This window comes from Mesocricetus auratus, unplaced genomic scaffold (genome assembly GCF_017639785.1).
Source record: "Mesocricetus auratus isolate SY011 unplaced genomic scaffold, BCM_Maur_2.0 Super-Scaffold_100676, whole genome shotgun sequence".
In the NCBI taxonomy this organism is placed as follows: Eukaryota; Metazoa; Chordata; class Mammalia; order Rodentia; family Cricetidae; genus Mesocricetus; species Mesocricetus auratus.
Genome location: NW_024429266.1, coordinates 186,256,813 through 186,274,674, shown reverse-complemented (window position 1 = coordinate 186,274,674; position 17,862 = coordinate 186,256,813). Strand labels below are relative to the sequence as shown.

Here is a 17,862-nt window from a genome sequence, read left to right as displayed (position 1 = left end):
TTGCAAGGTGAGGTGCAGGTGGATACAGGGAGCTCAAGAGGCCTGTGGAGCTTCTGCCCGTAGCTGCTACCTTTCAGACCCAGCCTGGTTTCTCTTTGCCATTTGGATCTATTTTGTAGCTTAGGTTTCCTCACAAAGTCCAGGCACTTCAGTCTTCTCTGTTTCTTCTCTTTTGAACACTGGACTTGTTCCTCTGAGGTGCATACAGAGAGGCCTCTAGGTTATGGGGTGTCAGCCACAGCCAAAGGGGACTGGGTGTATGGGGCCCGGGATGGTCTCAGCCTCAGGGTCCCTGCCAGGGCCTCTGTGGCCTCTTTCCTGACCCTGAGTAGCTGCTATGGGTGTCTCCCCAGACCCTCAGGAAGAAGCGTCATGGAGCCCATGGTGCCTACAAATGCCAGCCATGAAATGCTCTTTACAGATGATCAAATCAGTTAAGTCTGATCAGGCCTTTCCATGGAATTGCTAGGAGTGCTTGTTAAATAACACAGGGTCATAGTAAAAAAATTAGAAATCTATGAATGAAGCATTGGACTTTTCAACAAATGCAGAGATAGAAAGAGACGTCAGAGACAAATCTGCAAGTGGGCCTAATTAAACAAACTTCAAAAGAAAAACTACTTCATGGGTCAGTTGGGGGGGAGTCAGAAGCTACCTCATTATCTCACGACACTAGGACTCAATATTGACTGTGTTAGCTGTGACACAGGAGCCTCAGGCTCAGGAGACACATGCTGAAGCACAGATGACACAGTGTCTGGCGCTGCCTCACAGGGTGCAGGACATGGGGGGGGGGGGCGGGCGTGTGCACAGATGAGTGAGGACACTGGTGGACTCTGGGGGATGGGACAGAGACGGTCTGTGAGAACTGCCTGCTAACGTCTAGAAGGGGAAGGAGGAAGAGATGAGGATGTGGGGGACAAAGGGAAGGGGGTTAAAGGGGACGGAAGGACAAGATGGAGGAGGAGGGGGCAGAAGAAGGAAGAGGAGAAAGGGAAGAAGATTTGGAGAGGAAGAGGAGGAGGAGTAAAAGGGAGGAAGAGAAATAGGAAAAAGAGAGGAAAGAAAGGGAGAAGGGGAGGAAGAAGCGAGACCCTAGAAACTGCCATGGTAATTGCTAGAGCTGGCCTGGTTCAGGTCCAACATGCCTGCAGAGCATGGCCACCACAGTCTCCATAGCGGCAGCCTTGCCCTGGCTCCCGGTATCCCCAGTGCCCTACTTAGTATGGTAAGCGCAACCTGGGGGACGTGTGTGATGCTTCTCTGCCTTCCATGGGAGAATACGCACTGTGGAGAGACGGTCTCCACAGAGGGACAGAGGGACACTCACCATGGAGAGACAGCCCTTCTGCTCCCGGATGACGGCCCCGAAGCCCAGGAAGCCAGTTGTCATGACAAGAGCACCAGCAAAGATGAGGATGTAGGCGGAGGCAGCGAATGTGCTGGAAGCCAAGATACTGAGGTAACCGCTCTTCTCCACCAGTGTCCAGATGCCCACAGCCGTGACAGCCACCCCACCTACCTGCAGAGACACAAGGGACCCTGGGTGGCACCCGAGGCTTTGCCAGCTGCCCCCTTCTGGTGCTCACCAGGCGCCATACCCTTTTCAGGTGCCTTGTCAATTAGTCTTCCAGAGGGCCTGAAGGAAGAGTTTCTCTGTTAGTTTATAAAGGAGCAAATGAAGGCTTCAGGCCCTTGGTGGACTTGCCAGGCCACACACATGCACACACACACACACACCCCAGGTGCGGACAGATTTCAAATCTAAGTCTGAGCCCAAATTTATGTTTCTTACTGACCACAGGTAAAGACCCTTTGCCTTCCCCATGCCTCTTTGGGTGCTCTCTTTCCCAGAGTGCTCCTTGGTGATGCTGTCTTTCCCAGAGTGCTCCTTGATCTCTCCCAAATTTCCCAGAAGGCCTTCCATGCTGGTTCATCTCACATCTGAACAGTGGGTGAGGAAACAGGCTCACTGTGGAAAGACGCCCTGCCTGAGGTCTTGTTTCTAGGAGGGACAGAGTGAGGGAGGAGAGATCCAGGAGGGATGGAGAGCTAGGATGTGTCCCCAGTGTCTGCTCCCTGGAAGATGCCCATGTTCCTCACACTCCTGCACAGGACTGGGAGGGACCTGAATTTCCTCCTTTGCTAACTAGAATATATTGGTTTGGTCCTGAGATGGGACTGGATAGGACCATGTTCACTCGCTGGCCTGAGAGCTGCTTCTGAGGAAGTGTCATGGATGGAGGCCAAGAGGTCAGCCTCCAGGGGTTATGAGACCAAAGAACCGTTTTGGTGGGTGTGATGCTTAAGAATACATTTTCTCTACTATTTCTAGGACTCTTAGTTGGGGTCTTCCTTGTGGATTTTTTGGGAGTTACCTGAACACCAGGTTTCTCCCTAAGCCCATAGTGACTCTCTCTATTAAGATTTCATTGCTCTGAACTGGCCTACTCTTGTAATCAGATTGATGAGTACCGCTACTATCACCATAGAACCCTCATCTAGTAATCGATGGAACCAGACGCAGAGATTCACAACCAAGAACCAAACCCAGCTCTGGGAATCCAGTCAGAGAGAGAGGGGTGGGAACATATGAGCAAGGGAGGCCAAGATCGTGATGGAGAAATCTACAGAGACTGCTGAACCAAGCGAGGGAAACTCTTGAGCTCTAAACTCACAGCAGCAGACTCCAGGGGCCTGAACTAGGCCCTCCACATGTGGGAGACAGTTGTGAAGCTTGGACTATCTGAGGGGCCCCTGGCAGTAGGACCACAATCCAAACCTGGTACATGAGCTAGCTTGTTGGACTCTGCCCTAACCTATTATGTCAGACTATGTCAACTCCTCACAGGAGCCCTTACTTGTGAGGAGGAGTGGACTGGGGGTGGGCTAGGAGAGAGGTGAGGGTGATGGGAGGAGGGTTGGGAGGGAGAAATGTGGTTGGAATGTGAAATGAAATAGAAAAGTGAAAGAAAACAGAAGAATACATTTAGACACCACGTGTGTACTCTAGGTGCCACATACGGAACACAAAGACCATTTGCCCAGGTCTCAGGAGCGCCTGAACAGTTCTGCTCAGATCCTGGGAAGGTCAACTTCTCCCTGGCCTTCCCAGGTCTCCATTTAAGAATGGACTCTACTCCAGAAGGGCAGTGGAGGCTTCCGTAACCGTCTTAGTGTGGTCACAGCCTGCTCCTGTCTCTCCCATCTCCGCCCACACCTGGGATGCTCATCCCTGTACCACAGTGACTCCCTGCGTGCTCACCTCCCCACCCTCTGTTCTGTGCAGTCACAGGCCTCAGTGGAGCAATTCTTGGGGTTCTTCCAAGCAACTAACACACACCAGGAACATGGATCATGTGATTGGCATGTACCCTGACAATTCCTTGTCTAAATATTCCAACCGTCCTGGGGAAGGCTATGTTATCTCTGCATAGCAGATGGGGAAGGAAACTGAGGCCTGCAGAGAAGAGCAGCAGGCCCAGGATGACCCCATTAGTTCCAGCACTGACTCGGGGCCAGGTCTTTTGAGGACAGAGGCAGGACTGTCCTCGGATCCCACGGAGTGGGTGTGTCCTCGGATCCCACGGAGTGGGTGTGTCCTCGGATCCCACGGAGTGGGTGTGTCCTCGGAGCCCACGGAGTGGGTGTGTCCTCGGATCCCACGGAGTGGGTGTGTCCTCGGAGCCCACGGAGTGGGTGTGTCCTCGGAGCCCACGGAGTGGGTGTGTCCTCGGAGCCCACGGAGTGGGTGTGTCCTCGGGTCCCACGGAGTGGGTGTGTCCTCGGGTCCCACGGAGTGGGTGTGTCCTCGGGTCCCACGGAGTGGGCGTGCCGGCTCCTCCGCTTCTGCTGTTCAAACAGATGATTCCTTCCAAGCACTCTCTTATCTTCACCGGTACCTCCAGGTGGGAGAAACCAGCGTAAGGGCGCCACGTAGGACCACAGCTGCGCTGCTAAGTGGAACTGGAGAGGCTAACATCCCCTCCATCATGCGATGCACCATTTCCCTCTCCCGGTTTTACCTCTTTAAACTTAGGGTGTATCTTTGGATGAATGGCCTCTTACACTGTACTGGGTAGCACGTTTTCTTATTGGAGCAAACACAAACATCAACAGCCCACAAATGATGCTTAGAGTTGGGAGTCCCAGGACACAACAGACTTTTAGAGTCCTTGGATGGAGGTCACCTATGCGCCGCATAGTTTCTATGAACAAAGGATTTTCTGAGTCTGGGTGGATGGAACCGGACAGCAGATGTAACTGACTGACTAATGAGTACCCCTGTTGGTCAGACTCCGCGGCCACTGGGAATTTTGAGTAAACTATGACCTCCACAATTCCCTTACATAACTGTCTTGCCTAGAAAGCTTGAGGGAGGGTCTCCATTTTGATTTTCTGGGAGATGGTCCTTTAGTCTCCTTGGCCCTCAGTTCTTCGTCTTTCAAGTTGACGGAGCCTCATTAGGTGGTGGCTTCCATCTAAAACTACTAGAGATCCCTTTAGTTACTTTCTTCCAAGGATCTTGTATTTTGAGGTCTTTGCCTAATAAATACGGTGCATTAACTAAGAAGTAACTAATTTTTCTATCTCCCTCCCTCCCTCTCTCTCTATCCTTCAAAACAAATTATGTAAAGGCATAGGATACTGCCAAGCAGAGATTTGGAACAATGTGACTATGGCGAGTTATAATGCTATCAAAAAGCTGGGAAAGAGTGTTTAATTGGTATAATTATCTGTATGGCAGTAGGCACACATTTTCTATTAGGCAGGTTAACTCTGAGCCCTGACTCTTTCCCAAACCAGGGAGTAACCTGAGCACCCACATCTGGGGCTCTCAGAAGGAAAGACTCAGACTGGTCTGGGGACATTTAATCTGTTGGAGCACAAGAAGCCACTCAGAATTGACTAAAAGAATCATTTAACACATAAAACAATGCATTTAGGCAGGACCATGAACAAGGCCCATCCAGAAAAGTCTCCAAGTTTTCTCCATGTCCTCAGAGTTGTGACTGCATAATCACCTGGGTAGCCATGAAAAACCAGGGCTGGAACCCAGGCTAATCTGCACCCCAGGCGGGGATATTTTATTAAGTTCCCAGATGTTCCTTTGAGAATCCCAGCACAGGTCCAAGCGTCCCATCCTTCTCTTCCCAGTAGGTGGCGCTGTGTGAAGCCCTCCAGAACACTGCTGGCCCCTTCCCTAGGAGCAGCTGCCCCAGGAGCTGTTGACTTAGTTTCAGGGCTAGAACAGAGCACTTTGCTCCAGCACTCACCCCAGGTCTTGCAAAGTAGCTGATCCTGCAGGGACACTGGGTCCCCAGCCACAACACAGGGTCGGGGAGAGATATGGAGGGACATGTATCCTGGACAAGGGCTAGAAGACAAGCTCAAGCTACCTCTGATGACCCGAAGAAAGCAGGAAGAATAGTAGGAATTAGTGGGTCTGGGACCCCAAGGTCCCCCTCCCCAGAGAGTTCCATGTAGTAGAGAAAGTAGTTACAGAGGTTACAGAGGGGTCAGTACTGTAGTTAGCCATGAAGGACAGAGCACGTTTTTGAGTCCTTCAGGGACGTTGATTTCTTGTGTGGGATTTGGTCACCTCTGAACAAGTAAAACTGGTCAGTGCTGGCTTACCAGAAGGTGTCACCGGAGGGCAGAAGTGGGCAAGACTGGGTCAAGTCCTTTTGATGGCACGATTAGCTGTGTGAAAGTTGAACATCTTTTTAAAGTTCTGGTGCCTTTATACGCAGATTGGGCCACAGGGTACGAGCTGTGGGGGTGGGGCGCTGACCCAGAACCCGCTTTCCTGGCTGTTGGCATCAAGTTGGTTCACAGGTAGGGTTTCTCTGCTGGAACACAGGAAGGACCATGGGGCCTCTAGGAAGGAGGCCTTGGGCAGAGTTCTCTGCCCTCTGTGCTGGACAGCCTGAGGCATGGAAAGGCAGGAAACACCCAGGGTGGTGTGTGTGTGTGTGTGTGTGAGAGAGAGAGAGAGAGAGAGAGAGAGAGAGAGAGAGAGAGAGAGAGAGAGAGAGGGAGGGAGGGAGGGAGGGAGGGAGGGAGGGAGGGAGGGAGGGAGGGAGGGAGGGAGGGAGGGAGGGAGGGAGGGAGGGAGTGCGCAGGGCTGCTTACCACCTGTTTTGTCTGGGGTTAGGTAGGAAGGGGGACCCACTCAGGAGTACGCCCCTCATTCATGAACGGCCCCTGGGTGGCCTCTTCAATGGCACTGTCACTCATGTACCCAGCAGCCCTTGCTGGTCCCACCTGCTGTCAGGCCGCCTCTCTATCCTCACTGTACCGTCCACCTTGGCCTCTGTCCCAGGTCATCCTCCAGCTCTTGCTCCACCCAGAAATGGAGCAGGCTACTCATTGACACCTTCCCCCAGGCCAGAGCCTCAGGCCCAGACTCTCTTGCATGGCTCGGGAGCCTTTAAATATCTACCCTCACTTTCCTTTCTCCACCCCCTGGCTTTAATGGCCACGGAGGAAGTGTTCACTCTTTTTTCACTGTTATTTTCTAACGTGTGTGTGTGTGTGGGGGGTGTATGTGGGACAGTGGGTTGTACCTGTGAGAGTGTGGCTCCAAAGCATTTGTGGAGGCAAAGGGCCAGCTCAGGTGCTAGTTTTCCTCTTCTGTCTTGCTCACTCTGCTGAGACAGGGTCTCTCGTTTGCCACCACTCACACCAGACTAACTGGCCTCTAGTTTCTGGAGATTTTCCTGTCTGTGCCTCCCCTCTTGGTGTAGGAGCGATGTACTCTTCTGTGGTTGGCTTGACATGGGTTCTGGAGATCCGAACTCAGGTCCTCACACTCGCATGCTTACCGTCTCCTGATTCATCTCCTAAGCCCATGGCTGCTGCTCTTAAACCCACTGTTAGTGCCTCTGAAGTAAGGCTGTGCTAATGAACACAGCTGTGGACTTGGGCAAGGTGACAGGGTCTGGGTGCCTGGCACAGTGGCAGGTCTGTGTCCAGATACACTGCAACAGTGGCAGGTCTGTGTCCAGATACACTGCAATAGTGGCAGGTCTGTGTCCAGATACACTGCAATAGTGGCAGGTCTGTGTCCAGATACACTGCAATACAAGTGCTTTACCTCCAGTTAGGCCGCCCTTAAAGCACAAATCCCCACTCCCCTGTCTGCAGTCAGCTGAATCTCTGACTGCAACTTCAGTTCTCACAGTTCTCCAGTGTACACAGGAAGTCAGTGACACTCCAGTACAGCTTGAGGCTGGAGCTTCCTAGGCCTCAGGGCGACAGGAGGCTGCTCTGCGTCCTGTTAATGAGCAGCACTTCTCAAATGCCAGGCAGGCATCTCTCCTAGCTCTGCCCGGGTGTGGGTCCTATTGGCTGTTCGCTCTGGACCAATTGTATGGGAGCAACTTGGGAAGGATGGGCTTGATACAAGCAGGCCCAGGGTAGCTTTCCACCTATAGAACTTCACAGCTGTTTGGTTTTAAATATCCCTTGGTGAAATGAATTAACACATCCCTGACCCTCTCATCTTGAGTCCCATCCGCCCTGATGAGTGCAAGTCTCACGGGACACAGAGGATTTGAGCGGGGTCATGACACTCCCTCACCTTCCAAAGAAGCAGGAGGAAAGCTTGTTTGGAGTCATGCATGCCCAACACCCAGCAAATTGTGCAATCCCCCTACCAGCACCGAGCTTTGTGCATGTTTCTATAGTTACCCTCTTCAAAGGAGGTTTGTTTTGCTCACTACACTGAGTGTCTCCTCCTTGGCCTCTTGATTAATCTTCATTTACCCTGGTATCCCAGGGAGAGTGCTAGAGTGAGGGTAGATGTCTTCAGGGAAGAAAGGAGGAAGGAAGGGAAAAGGGGTGAAAGTAAGACAGGGAGGGAGAGAGGAAGGAAGAAAGGGAAAATAAAAAGAAAATTTCCTATTCTAGAGAGAGGAATTATGGCCCAGACAGAAGAGACATTTCTATGGTCACACCACTAGAGAGATCCAGGAATCTTACTGTCCCATTGGATGCTGCTGCATTGTGAGATACAAACAAACTCACCCCAAATAGGACTTGACACCAGACCCAAGAGACAACTCTGCCTAATGCCCTCAAACAGCTGCTTCACTGAAAATCTTGCCTGAGTACAGGAGACGGCTTCCTCAATGCTGCCAAGATGGAGGCCCTTCAGTTAGCCTTCCACACCCCGTGCACTCTAGTATCTGAGGCCATGTGGGGCTGGGCAGGAGGGGGTATGTGGTTGGATCTCAAGTGAGGGTCTGTTGAGGGGATATTCTCTGACCTTCCCTGCAGATGGTGCTCGAGTCTTCCATGTTTCTTTCAGCTCCCACTCTCAACCCTGAGCAGTCAGTCTGTCTGTCTGTCTGTTTGTCCCCTCCCCCACCGTGTGTGTGTGTGTGTGTGTGTGTGTGTGTGTGTGTGTGTGTGTGTGTGTGAAGGCATGCGTGCCCACACATACTCGGAGGCCACAGGAGGACTCTGAATGTCCTACTCTGTAGGGAGAGATCTTGAGGAGAGGGGCTCTCTCTCTTTTGGGGGTTCCGGTCAGGTCTTGAAAGGCTGCAGAGACTAGCCTGGGTTTTCGGTTTGTTGTGTAAGTAATTTCCCACAATAAATAACCAATAACATCCTTATCCCGTGTACTGTTACTTTCATCAACACTACTCCTCCCTTATACCCATGAGACAGGATCTCACATTGAACCTGGAGCTAGCCTGCAACCAGCAGACTCAGCGATCCTCTTATTTCCAGTCAGCCTCTCTGACTGACTTTGCACATAAGTGCTGTGGATTTGAATTCAGGTCCTTGTGCTTGCACAGCGAGTGCTCTTACCCCGTTGGACATTTCCTCAGTCACTCATGTTTCTTTAAAGAGATTCCCACTGGCAGCACCAGGGCCCGGGTGGACTCCCAAGGCAGGACAAGCTGTGAGATGAGGCAGCAGCCCAGGCTCCTGCCATAGCCTGGCAGAGCTTCTGGGAGGTTGGGAACATTTTGATTATTAACACAGCAAAGCAGCTAATTAAAATAATAAATTAGAGAACAACAGAGGGGTGACAGGAGCTGTGTGAGGCAGAGGGGAGGAAGGAAAGCGTTTCTTTGGCAGCCATGCAGAAAAGCCAGGCATGTTTGCCTTTCAGGGTCACCCAGGAGGTACAACAATGGTGACCCCTGACCAGACTCATCCCAGGAGGCCTCAGGGACAGGGTGAGGGGAAGGGTGGTGCCTGGGTCCTGCTGGGGGTGAGTAGAGTGGGGTCTACTCTGTCTTACTCAGAGGTGGGACTGTGTCCCGTTTGGGACTGTGAGTTGCATGTGATAATGACACTGCCATTGACAAAACAGCAAAGTCTCCGAAGGCATCACACCCCATGCAGGCAAGTTTTGCTTCAGAAGCAACATTTCATGTGAGCATCTGTTTTCTACACAGGTCATGACCCAGAAGCTCTAAGCCCAGTGCTAGGAATGTAGGAAGCTGCTGAAGAGATGGCCGTCACCAGTTTGTCCCATCCTACTTACAGCAGGGCACCAATACAGACATTTCCATAATAACAAGTTCTAATTCTTACCATCCCACAGACAAAAATACAACAAGAGAGTAGGTGTTTGGCCTAGCAGCTCGATTGTCGTGGATGATTTCAATGAGAAAGTCTCCCATAGGTTCATATGTTTGAACTATTTAGTAGGTGGAACTATTTAGGAAGGATTGGGAGGTGTGGCCTTGTTGGAGGAGGTACATAACTGGTTTCAAAAGCCCACCCATTCCCAGTTAGCTCCCCATGCATCATGCTTGTGGATCAGGATGTAAGCTCTCAGCTACTGTTCTAGCACTATGCCTGCCTGCAGCCATGTTCTCCATCATGATGGTCATGGACTCACCCTCTGAAACTGTAAGTCCCCAATAAACTCTCTCTTCTATAAGTTGCTTTGGTCATATTTTTCATAGCAATAAAGTAACTAAGACAACTGTCAGTGACTGACATGAGTCAGGTCCCCATCTATACAATAAGGATACTAGTAACACTAGTTGAATGAAAGGCCATTGGGTTGTCCTGTGCAGCAACTTCCAAAGCTGGGAATTGGGACCACCAACATGGCATCCTGGAATGCTTGCTCCATGCTGGCTTTTGGCAGAGTCCTGCAGTGTGGACCTACACTCAAGAGGCACTTTGAGTTAATGACAGAGGGATTTATACTTGTCAGTCTTTTGGAGATTATCTGGAGTGGGCACAGGAGACTTTATGGGTCAGGAAAAACGGTCTTACAAAGAAAAGTTTGACCCACATGGTGGTGGTTCATGTGTGTTATCCTAGCTAAAGCTAAGAGCATTGTCACAAGTCTGAGGACAGCCGGGGTTACAGCCTGGGTATGAGACCCTGTCTCAAAAATGAGACAACAACAAACCTTAAAAATACTCCAAAAAGATGGAACAAGAGGAAACCTTGAGTGAGGCAACCCAGCCACAGAAAGACAGACGCAGTGGATATTAGACATAAGGCAAAGGATAACCAGCCTACAGTTCACAACCCCAGAGAAGCAAGGAAACAAGGCTGACCCTAAGAGAGGCATACATGGATCCCCCAGGAAGGGGAAATAGACAGGATCTCCTGAGTCAACTGGAAGTGCTGGAGGAGGGGGGAGGTAGTAGGAGAGTGGTAAGCGGGGAAGGGGAGTGGGGAGGAGAACATGAAGAATCGGGAAGGTCGAGTTGGGGTAAGGACAGAAAGTGAGAACGAGAAAAGAGATGCCAACCTTGATAGAGGGAGCACTAGGGAAATTCCCAGGAATCCACTAAGAATCTAAGCAACAGTGGAGAGAGTGCCGTAACTGCCCTTTCCCCATAATCAGATTGATGACTACCTTAATTGCCATCATAGAGCCTTCATCCAGTAGCTGATGGAAGCAGATGCAGAGATCCACAGCTAAGCACTGGGCCGAACTCCTAGAGTCCAGTTGTAGAGAGGGAGGAGCGATAATATGAACAAAGGGGTCAAGACCATGTTAAGGAAAACTGTAGAAACTGACCTGAGCAAGTGGGAGCTCACTGACTCCAGACTGACAGCTGGGGAACCTGCATAAGACCGAACTGGGCCCCCTGAATGCGGGTGACAGTTGTGGGGCTTGGGCAGTCTATGGGGCCTTTGACAGTGGAACCAGTATTTATCCATAGTGCATGACAGGCTTTTTGGAGCCCATTCCCTATGGAGGGATAGTCTCTCAACCTAGATACAGGGGGGAGAAAGACCTTGAGCCTGCCCCAAATAATGTGACAGATTTTGATGATTCCCCATGTGAGGTCTCACCCTCTCTGAGGGGCAGATGGGTGGGGAGATGGTGGGGGGAGTGGGAAGATGGGAGGCAGAGGGATCTGGGATTGGTATGTAAAATAATATTGTTAAATAATAATAATAATAATAATAATAATAATAATAATAATAATAAATGAGAAAAAGAATGAGATAGTGGCATGCCTGGATGTATTATGGTAACACAGATCCCGATTTCCTTAAATAAAGACTGACTTATAATTTCTCAAAAACAAAACAAAAAAGGAAGAAAGGGGAGGGGGAGGGATGGAGAATGCTTGCTCTGCAAGAATTCTGAGCACCCTAAGTAGCTTATCTACGGGTCAAATCTACACGTGCAGTCTAGTCACAGCCTAACCTCAGTCCTCAGTCACAGAGCTTAATTATCTAGGATCTGTACCCATGGGCCTCCCTGTTCCAGAAAACTCTTTCCTGGGAAGATCAAAGCAAGTTATTTTATTTTTTTGTTCTCAGGAACTTTACAAAATACATTTAAGCGAACACCATGTCCATCATTTTAACAGATAGTATCTGATGCTATCAGTTTCCCCTATGCTTTGAAACCACCTGAGCTTGAAACCAATGTGACTCTATGGCCACCTGTGTTTCTGAGATAGGGGCAGGGTAGTTGTTTATTGCCTGGTACCTGGAGCCCAGCCCTGCCTCATCAGGATGTTGATTTGGGTGCCTTTTAAGGCTGAGAGGCTAGAGGTGATCTCCAAACTAGAGGTAGGGAAACAAACTCAGATCTGAACTAAGTCGTCCTGGGCCACAGCATCCCGCAGCTACCAGGGTCTCTGCAGATTGCAAACCTTCCCCCTTGTCTTTCCCGCGTCCAGTGAGGCCATAAAACAAAACACACAGTCAACAAACACCGAATGTGATGACAAGCTTATAAGCTCCGCAGCTGGGAGACTGAGGCAAGAGTACTGAATAGTGAGACACCATCTTCACAAATGGATTAGAGTAAAATGGATCCTCTCCATAGGCCCTCTGGGATTTGACGGCATCATGTTCCTAATTAAACAGGTAATTCTGTCTGGCAGACAGAGGCCACACTGCTGTGGGAAACCTGTGGCAGATGCCATAGAGATCATCCCTGTCACAGTGCAGCTCTGAGACCACAGCCAGGCAAAGCCAGTGAGTTTCAGTGGGAAGGGGACACCATCTCAGCAGTCAGGATAACATGGGCATGGTGTTCCGGAGTTGGGGAAGACAGATGAAGTTGCGCACGGACAGTTTGGCCTGTGTGTGTGCTGTGCTGGATTCCATGAAAGCTGCAGCTCGGATTCCACCTGCCTCCATAGCCAGGGCAGGGGTCACTCTGAGAGCCGGGCAGCATGGGTCCCATGTGGTCTTTGACTTGGGAGACGTCAACCTTGGCACAGTGACTGAAAAGTGAATGTGGCCAGACTGGGGCGGGGTGTGCCATGGCATCCACTTACCCAGAAGAAGAAGTTGAAGATGAAAAGCAGGTACTTCAGGTGGGCCAGCAGCCAGTCATCCTGCTCTGTCTTGCAGTGTGCCATGACGCCTGGGCCTGTGGAGGACACAAGCGTGCTGGCTAGGGAACACCGGGGATCCTTGGTGTCATCCCCACCCCAGCACCTGCAATGGCTTCGCCAGTCAGTGTTTCCCAGCGGGTTTGAGGCTGAGGCACTGGGAGTACTTGGACCCCAGATGAAGACATACAATCCATGGGAGGGGGATTTCTAGACTTTTGGATCTCAGTGGTGTTATTACGAGGCAAGGCTAACCCACAGATGTCCAGAGCTCCTATGTCTCTCCCCATCTCACTTCCATTGTGGGGCATGTTTCCTTGTCATACATACGCACACATGCTCACACTTGCTCATGCATACTCACACAGCTGACACAGCTACAGGTCTGAGCAGGGCCTCTGCGTGTGTCACTGCGCACAGGCACCTGTCTGGAAGGGACCTTAAGGAGTGTCTAGGCCACTTCACCTGTCCTCAACTCCCCAGCTCCCAGAGGAGGAAGCAGGTCCAGTTGGCTCGTGGCTCTGCCAGAAGACGTATTAATAGGGTCTTAATGAAAGCATGGAGTCAGATACAGGGGTAAAAGCTTAGAGGTCAGAGTGATAAAGGAACAAGCCACAGCCACACCTTACCTGGCTAACTTCCCAGCCGACGAGAGAGCGAGTTCCTGTTTCCTTCCTCCTATATGCCTCTCTCTGCCCAGCCATCTCACTTCCTGTCTATTAGCTAGTGGCAAGCTGCATCCTCTGATCTTCAGACACGCTTTAATTGTACAAACAAGGCATCACCACAAGAAGAAGTTGGGAGGCTTTGTCTGTATACTGACGGCTAACTTCAATTCTCTTTGTGTGCTGTGGGCAAGTCCATGCTCTCCCACCCAGGGGCCTCACCTGAAGGCACAGAGGTGATGTTCTGCTACAAGGCCCTCAGGAAGATCTGTGGGATCCTACCAGTCCAGGATCTAACTAGACTTCGGCACATACAGTGCTCAGTAAACGAGAGCTCCGCTCTACTCCCCAGATGCCCCCTCTCTGACTCAACACCTCCTTGTCTTGTTCCGAGAACTGTGAAGTCAGTGGGGCTCCAGAAGGCCTGCTGGGCACTGGCCCTCTCGACTTCTCAGTAGGCACACACCTCAGCGGGTAGTCTCTGCTCCTGGGATGTGACAGGCTACTTAATCTCTCTGTGCCCCATTACAATGTGAGGCGGCTTGGCAGCACTTCGTTGGACAGAAGACAGGAGTAGGGGAGGTGTGCTCACTTTGTTTTCTTGGAAGATCATTTTTCAATTTTAGCTGCGGACTTTGCCACCTGGAGTGTGTTGCTATATCCCAGCCTCTCCGTGAGGTATTGTCAGGGTTAGCCATCGGCAGGCAAACGGCATGTGAGCAGAAGGGGCAGATTGATTTTTTTGAAGGCATCATTGTTTTGTTTTTGTTTTGTTTGTCAGGAGGGGTTCCCTTTTACTTGGAAAGTATGCAGACCAATTTTTAGAGGTCAACGAGGTCAACTTATCCTATTGTGTGCAGGCTTGTTTCATTGGTTATTGGAGGTTTTTGGCAGACTCCTGCATTGATGTGAGATTTGTCAAGTCCTCCTCCAACTTCTAGTTTTCAGGTCATATATTCCTCAGCAATGTTATGGAGTCCTTACAGACTTGAATCTGTGACATCATTCTGATAGATCAACCCCTCTGCCATTAATAAGCATCATTCTTGACCTCTGACAAAGTCAGGCATCCTTACAGTGACAAAGGCTGTGTCTTCCTTTACCTTGTCCTGGTTGCTTGGCATGCCGATGCTATGGCTGGACTTCAATCAGCCACTTTGTGCTACAAACTGTAAGCCATAGGTTGACAGGGCAGCTCTGATAATTTTGGAGCTGCTACACTGTCCCTGGGCTGGTCACCTCCAGCAAACTTGGAGTTGCTTTAAACCACATGTCTGAATATGTGAGAACTGACAGCTACTCCCCTGCTCTGGTAGGACAGACAGTGAGGACCACGGCGTGTGCCAACATGTGCCAGGTGTGCTGCAGCTGGGCTGTGGTCAGAGCATGACGCTGGCCGTGGCCACTGAACATCTCATGCATGTATTTGCCTGTCTGTTTCATTCATAGGCCTCATGCATTTGCTTATACATTTTATTTGCGCATCTCATATATGTGGATATTTGCTTTGCATTTCATCCATGTACTATTGTCAATCTGCATGGGAGATACTAAGCTCAGACTAATTTTACCTCTGCTGAGGACCATAATGGTTAGGAGGAGGGGTTCTAGTGAGACTGTCAGTGTCTGCGATGGTGCATGGGAAGGATGCCAGTGCAAGGCTCAGGACTGAAGGCACAGAGAGCAGTGGGCCCAGCATGGTCATTGCCTGTAAGCTCAGGAGCTTGGGAGTGTCCAGTAGTGTTGAGTGGGTAGTCCCACGTTTCCCAGAGTTCGTTATTCTTTAGGAAGGGTAGAAATATGTGTCTGGCACTGGAGTCCAATGTGCAGATGATGTCAGGATAATGGACAGGAGACAAAGTACTCCTGGGCACAGTGGATAGTTCCCTGTGCAGAAGAGAAACACAGAGAAGGAAGGTGTGGCATGGGAAGGAGTGAGCAGAGGAACAGGAGGCAAGGAGGGGGCTAGGAGGCAGAGGTGAGGGTGGAGGGGGCTAGGAGGCAGAGGTGAGAGTGGAGGGGGCTAGGAGGCAGAGGTGAAGGGAGGGCTGGAGGGTGAGGACATAGGGCTGGGTTCTCAGCTGATGTCAGCTGTGCTAAACTAGGGTGCATACGGGAAGGGGCAAGAGAGAAGGTTCTCAAATGGGCAGGGGCGGGGCTGGAGAGTCTCACAGAGGGAACCAGTGCTGTAAGGCACAGTTGCTTGGCTCCCTGGAAGGTTTCTGGCCCATGCACCAGCTCTGCAGCCCCGGTGAGGAATAGATAGGACTAGTTCCACTGACAACCAATGTCCCACCATCCTGTCCTGGCACATTTACTTCTGTGTGTCCTTGTTTTCCCTGACCAGGTAGTGGGGGCAGAATAGGGAGAGGGGAGAGTAGTTGTGGTATCACAGAGTCTCAGCTCCCAGTAAGGCTTTGGACAGTCCCTGCCAACCACTGCCATCCTACCGTCACTCAGAGTTCCCAGGAGACAGGCTGAGTGCCCATGTACAATTCATTTCTGCTCATAAGGGTTGGGAGCTGGACACCCTGAGCCCTGGGAGGGTCTGTCACCAGGGGGTGGGGTCAGACTGTGGGGGCATGTGGGACTCCTGGGGATGAAAGGATGGCCTCTTTTGAAACAGTGTGCCTTAGTTTCATTTCTGTTCCTGTGATAACAAAAAGCGATTTCAGGGAGATGGGTTTATTGTAGCTTACAGTTTCAGGTTAGAGTCCCTCATTGTGGGGAAGGAGGGGAAGTGAAGGCAGGAGCTTCATACAGCTAGTCGCATCACATCCATACTCAAGAGCAGAAAGAAATGAATTTGTACATGGTCCCTTGCTGGTTTCCTTGTGCAGGGTGGACATCTCCTCTCATGGAGCTCACATTTACCACAGTTTCTACCGAAATGTTAAAGCCTTTTCACTGATCTCTGGGAGCAGTGGCTTCAGGCACCTTCCTGGGTCAGAGTGTTGATGGAGGGACAAAGCTGGATTCAGGGGCTGCGGATGTCACAGGCACGCCACAGCCACAGTCACAGCCACAGGCCATCTCAGCAAAGGGAGAGCAGATGCCTGGGTGGTGATGTCATGTTCTAGGCCATTCCTGAGGACTGGATGTCAATGTCACCAGCTGTGAGGCTTGGGGAGTGCTGTCTCTCCCGCTGCAAGCCCCACCCCTACCTCCAGGAAATGGGTCTCAAAGAGCTCAGAAGAGGAGAGGCCATAGAAGGAGCCCAGATGGGACTGCTGTCCTGAAGAGCCGTGCATGGTTTTGACAAGGCTGAGAAGCTAGAAGTATAGGGTTTTCAGTGATTCCAGAGCTGAAGGGGTGCTGGAGGGACCCACAAGGACCCCTGGCTCTGTGTGTGTGTGGGGGGTAGTCAGAAGACAACTTTAGGTGTTGATATTAATTTTTCTGAGACAAGGGCTCTGATTCACAGTTGCTGGCCCTTGAACTTCCAGCAATCCTGCTGCCTCTGCCTCCCATTTGCCATTGTGACCATGCCGAGGTTACTGCCCCATGAGCTACTCTCTGTGTCTTCTTACATCATGGGTTCTGAGCCCAGCTCACCAGGCTTTCACAGCAAGCCCTTTGACTACTGAGCCATCTTTCTGCTTCCTTGGGAACTGAAGCCAAGCCCTGGGTGTAGGAGGAGCCAGAGGTCATGCTGTGGCTTTGTTGACTACAGAAGGCCTCCACTCCTGATGGACAGTTCTGACTGAGGGCAAGAGAGGGAAGGGAAGCTGAGGGCCTGTGTGCTCCTAATTTGCGCCTCAGTCCCCTGGTGGGAATGTTAGGGTCAGCCCTGGCTGGGCCATGCCTTCTGTCCTGTTCCCTGCAGCTCTCGTTTTGGTTTCTTGCATATTCCTTCAGCTTGGCATTTTCCTGCGAGAGCTAAGAACTTGATATCTGTCCTGGGTGCACATACACTGCAGTTGGGTCTGTTGGAGGCCCTGAGTCAACAGAGCTACCATGCTGTGCGTTACAAAGGAACCAGCTGTGTTCACAGAACAGCCCTTGGAGGGGACCACACCACCTCCTTGTTCCTGGCTGCCTGAGTTTGAGGCTTGGAATCCTGTGCTTGTGAGTACCACAGTGAGACATGTGCTTGAGACTCCGTGTGTGTGTGTGTGTGTGTGTGTGTGTGTGTGTGTGTGTGTGTGTGTGTGTGTGCACGCTCATGTGTGTGCATGTGCGAGAGAGAGTGCATGTACGTGTGTGCATGTCCCAGTTCGTCAGCATGTTGGTGTCAGCTACTGCGCTGCACACACGTAGATGGATGTGGGCCACTGTTTGCATCATGCTAAGGGTTGATGGCTAACTATAGAGTCCTGCGGATGATGCTGGAGGTGGACCCTGAAATAAGATCTTGGCAGTAAGAATTCCTAGATTTTCTTTCCTGAGCGATGTTTTTA

The 17,862-nt window shown here is 51.0% G+C and overlaps 1 protein-coding gene across 4 annotated transcripts in view; it reads right to left on the bottom strand.

The window, feature by feature from the left end:
* Tspan11 (tetraspanin 11) overlaps positions 1–17,862 on the bottom strand; it is a 61,793-nt gene that overhangs the window by 25,834 nt on the left and 18,097 nt on the right. For all 4 annotated transcript variants that reach the window (XM_040738365.1, XM_040738364.1, XM_013123597.3 and 1 more), the window contains 2 exons: positions 12,741–12,835; positions 1,331–1,522 (listed from right to left, as the gene is read on the bottom strand). In XM_040738365.1, coding sequence (XP_040594299.1) covers positions 1,331–1,522; positions 12,741–12,824 — 276 coding nt within the window. In that variant the 5' untranslated portion in view covers positions 12,825–12,835. The remainder of the gene's footprint in view (positions 1–1,330; positions 1,523–12,740; positions 12,836–17,862) is intronic.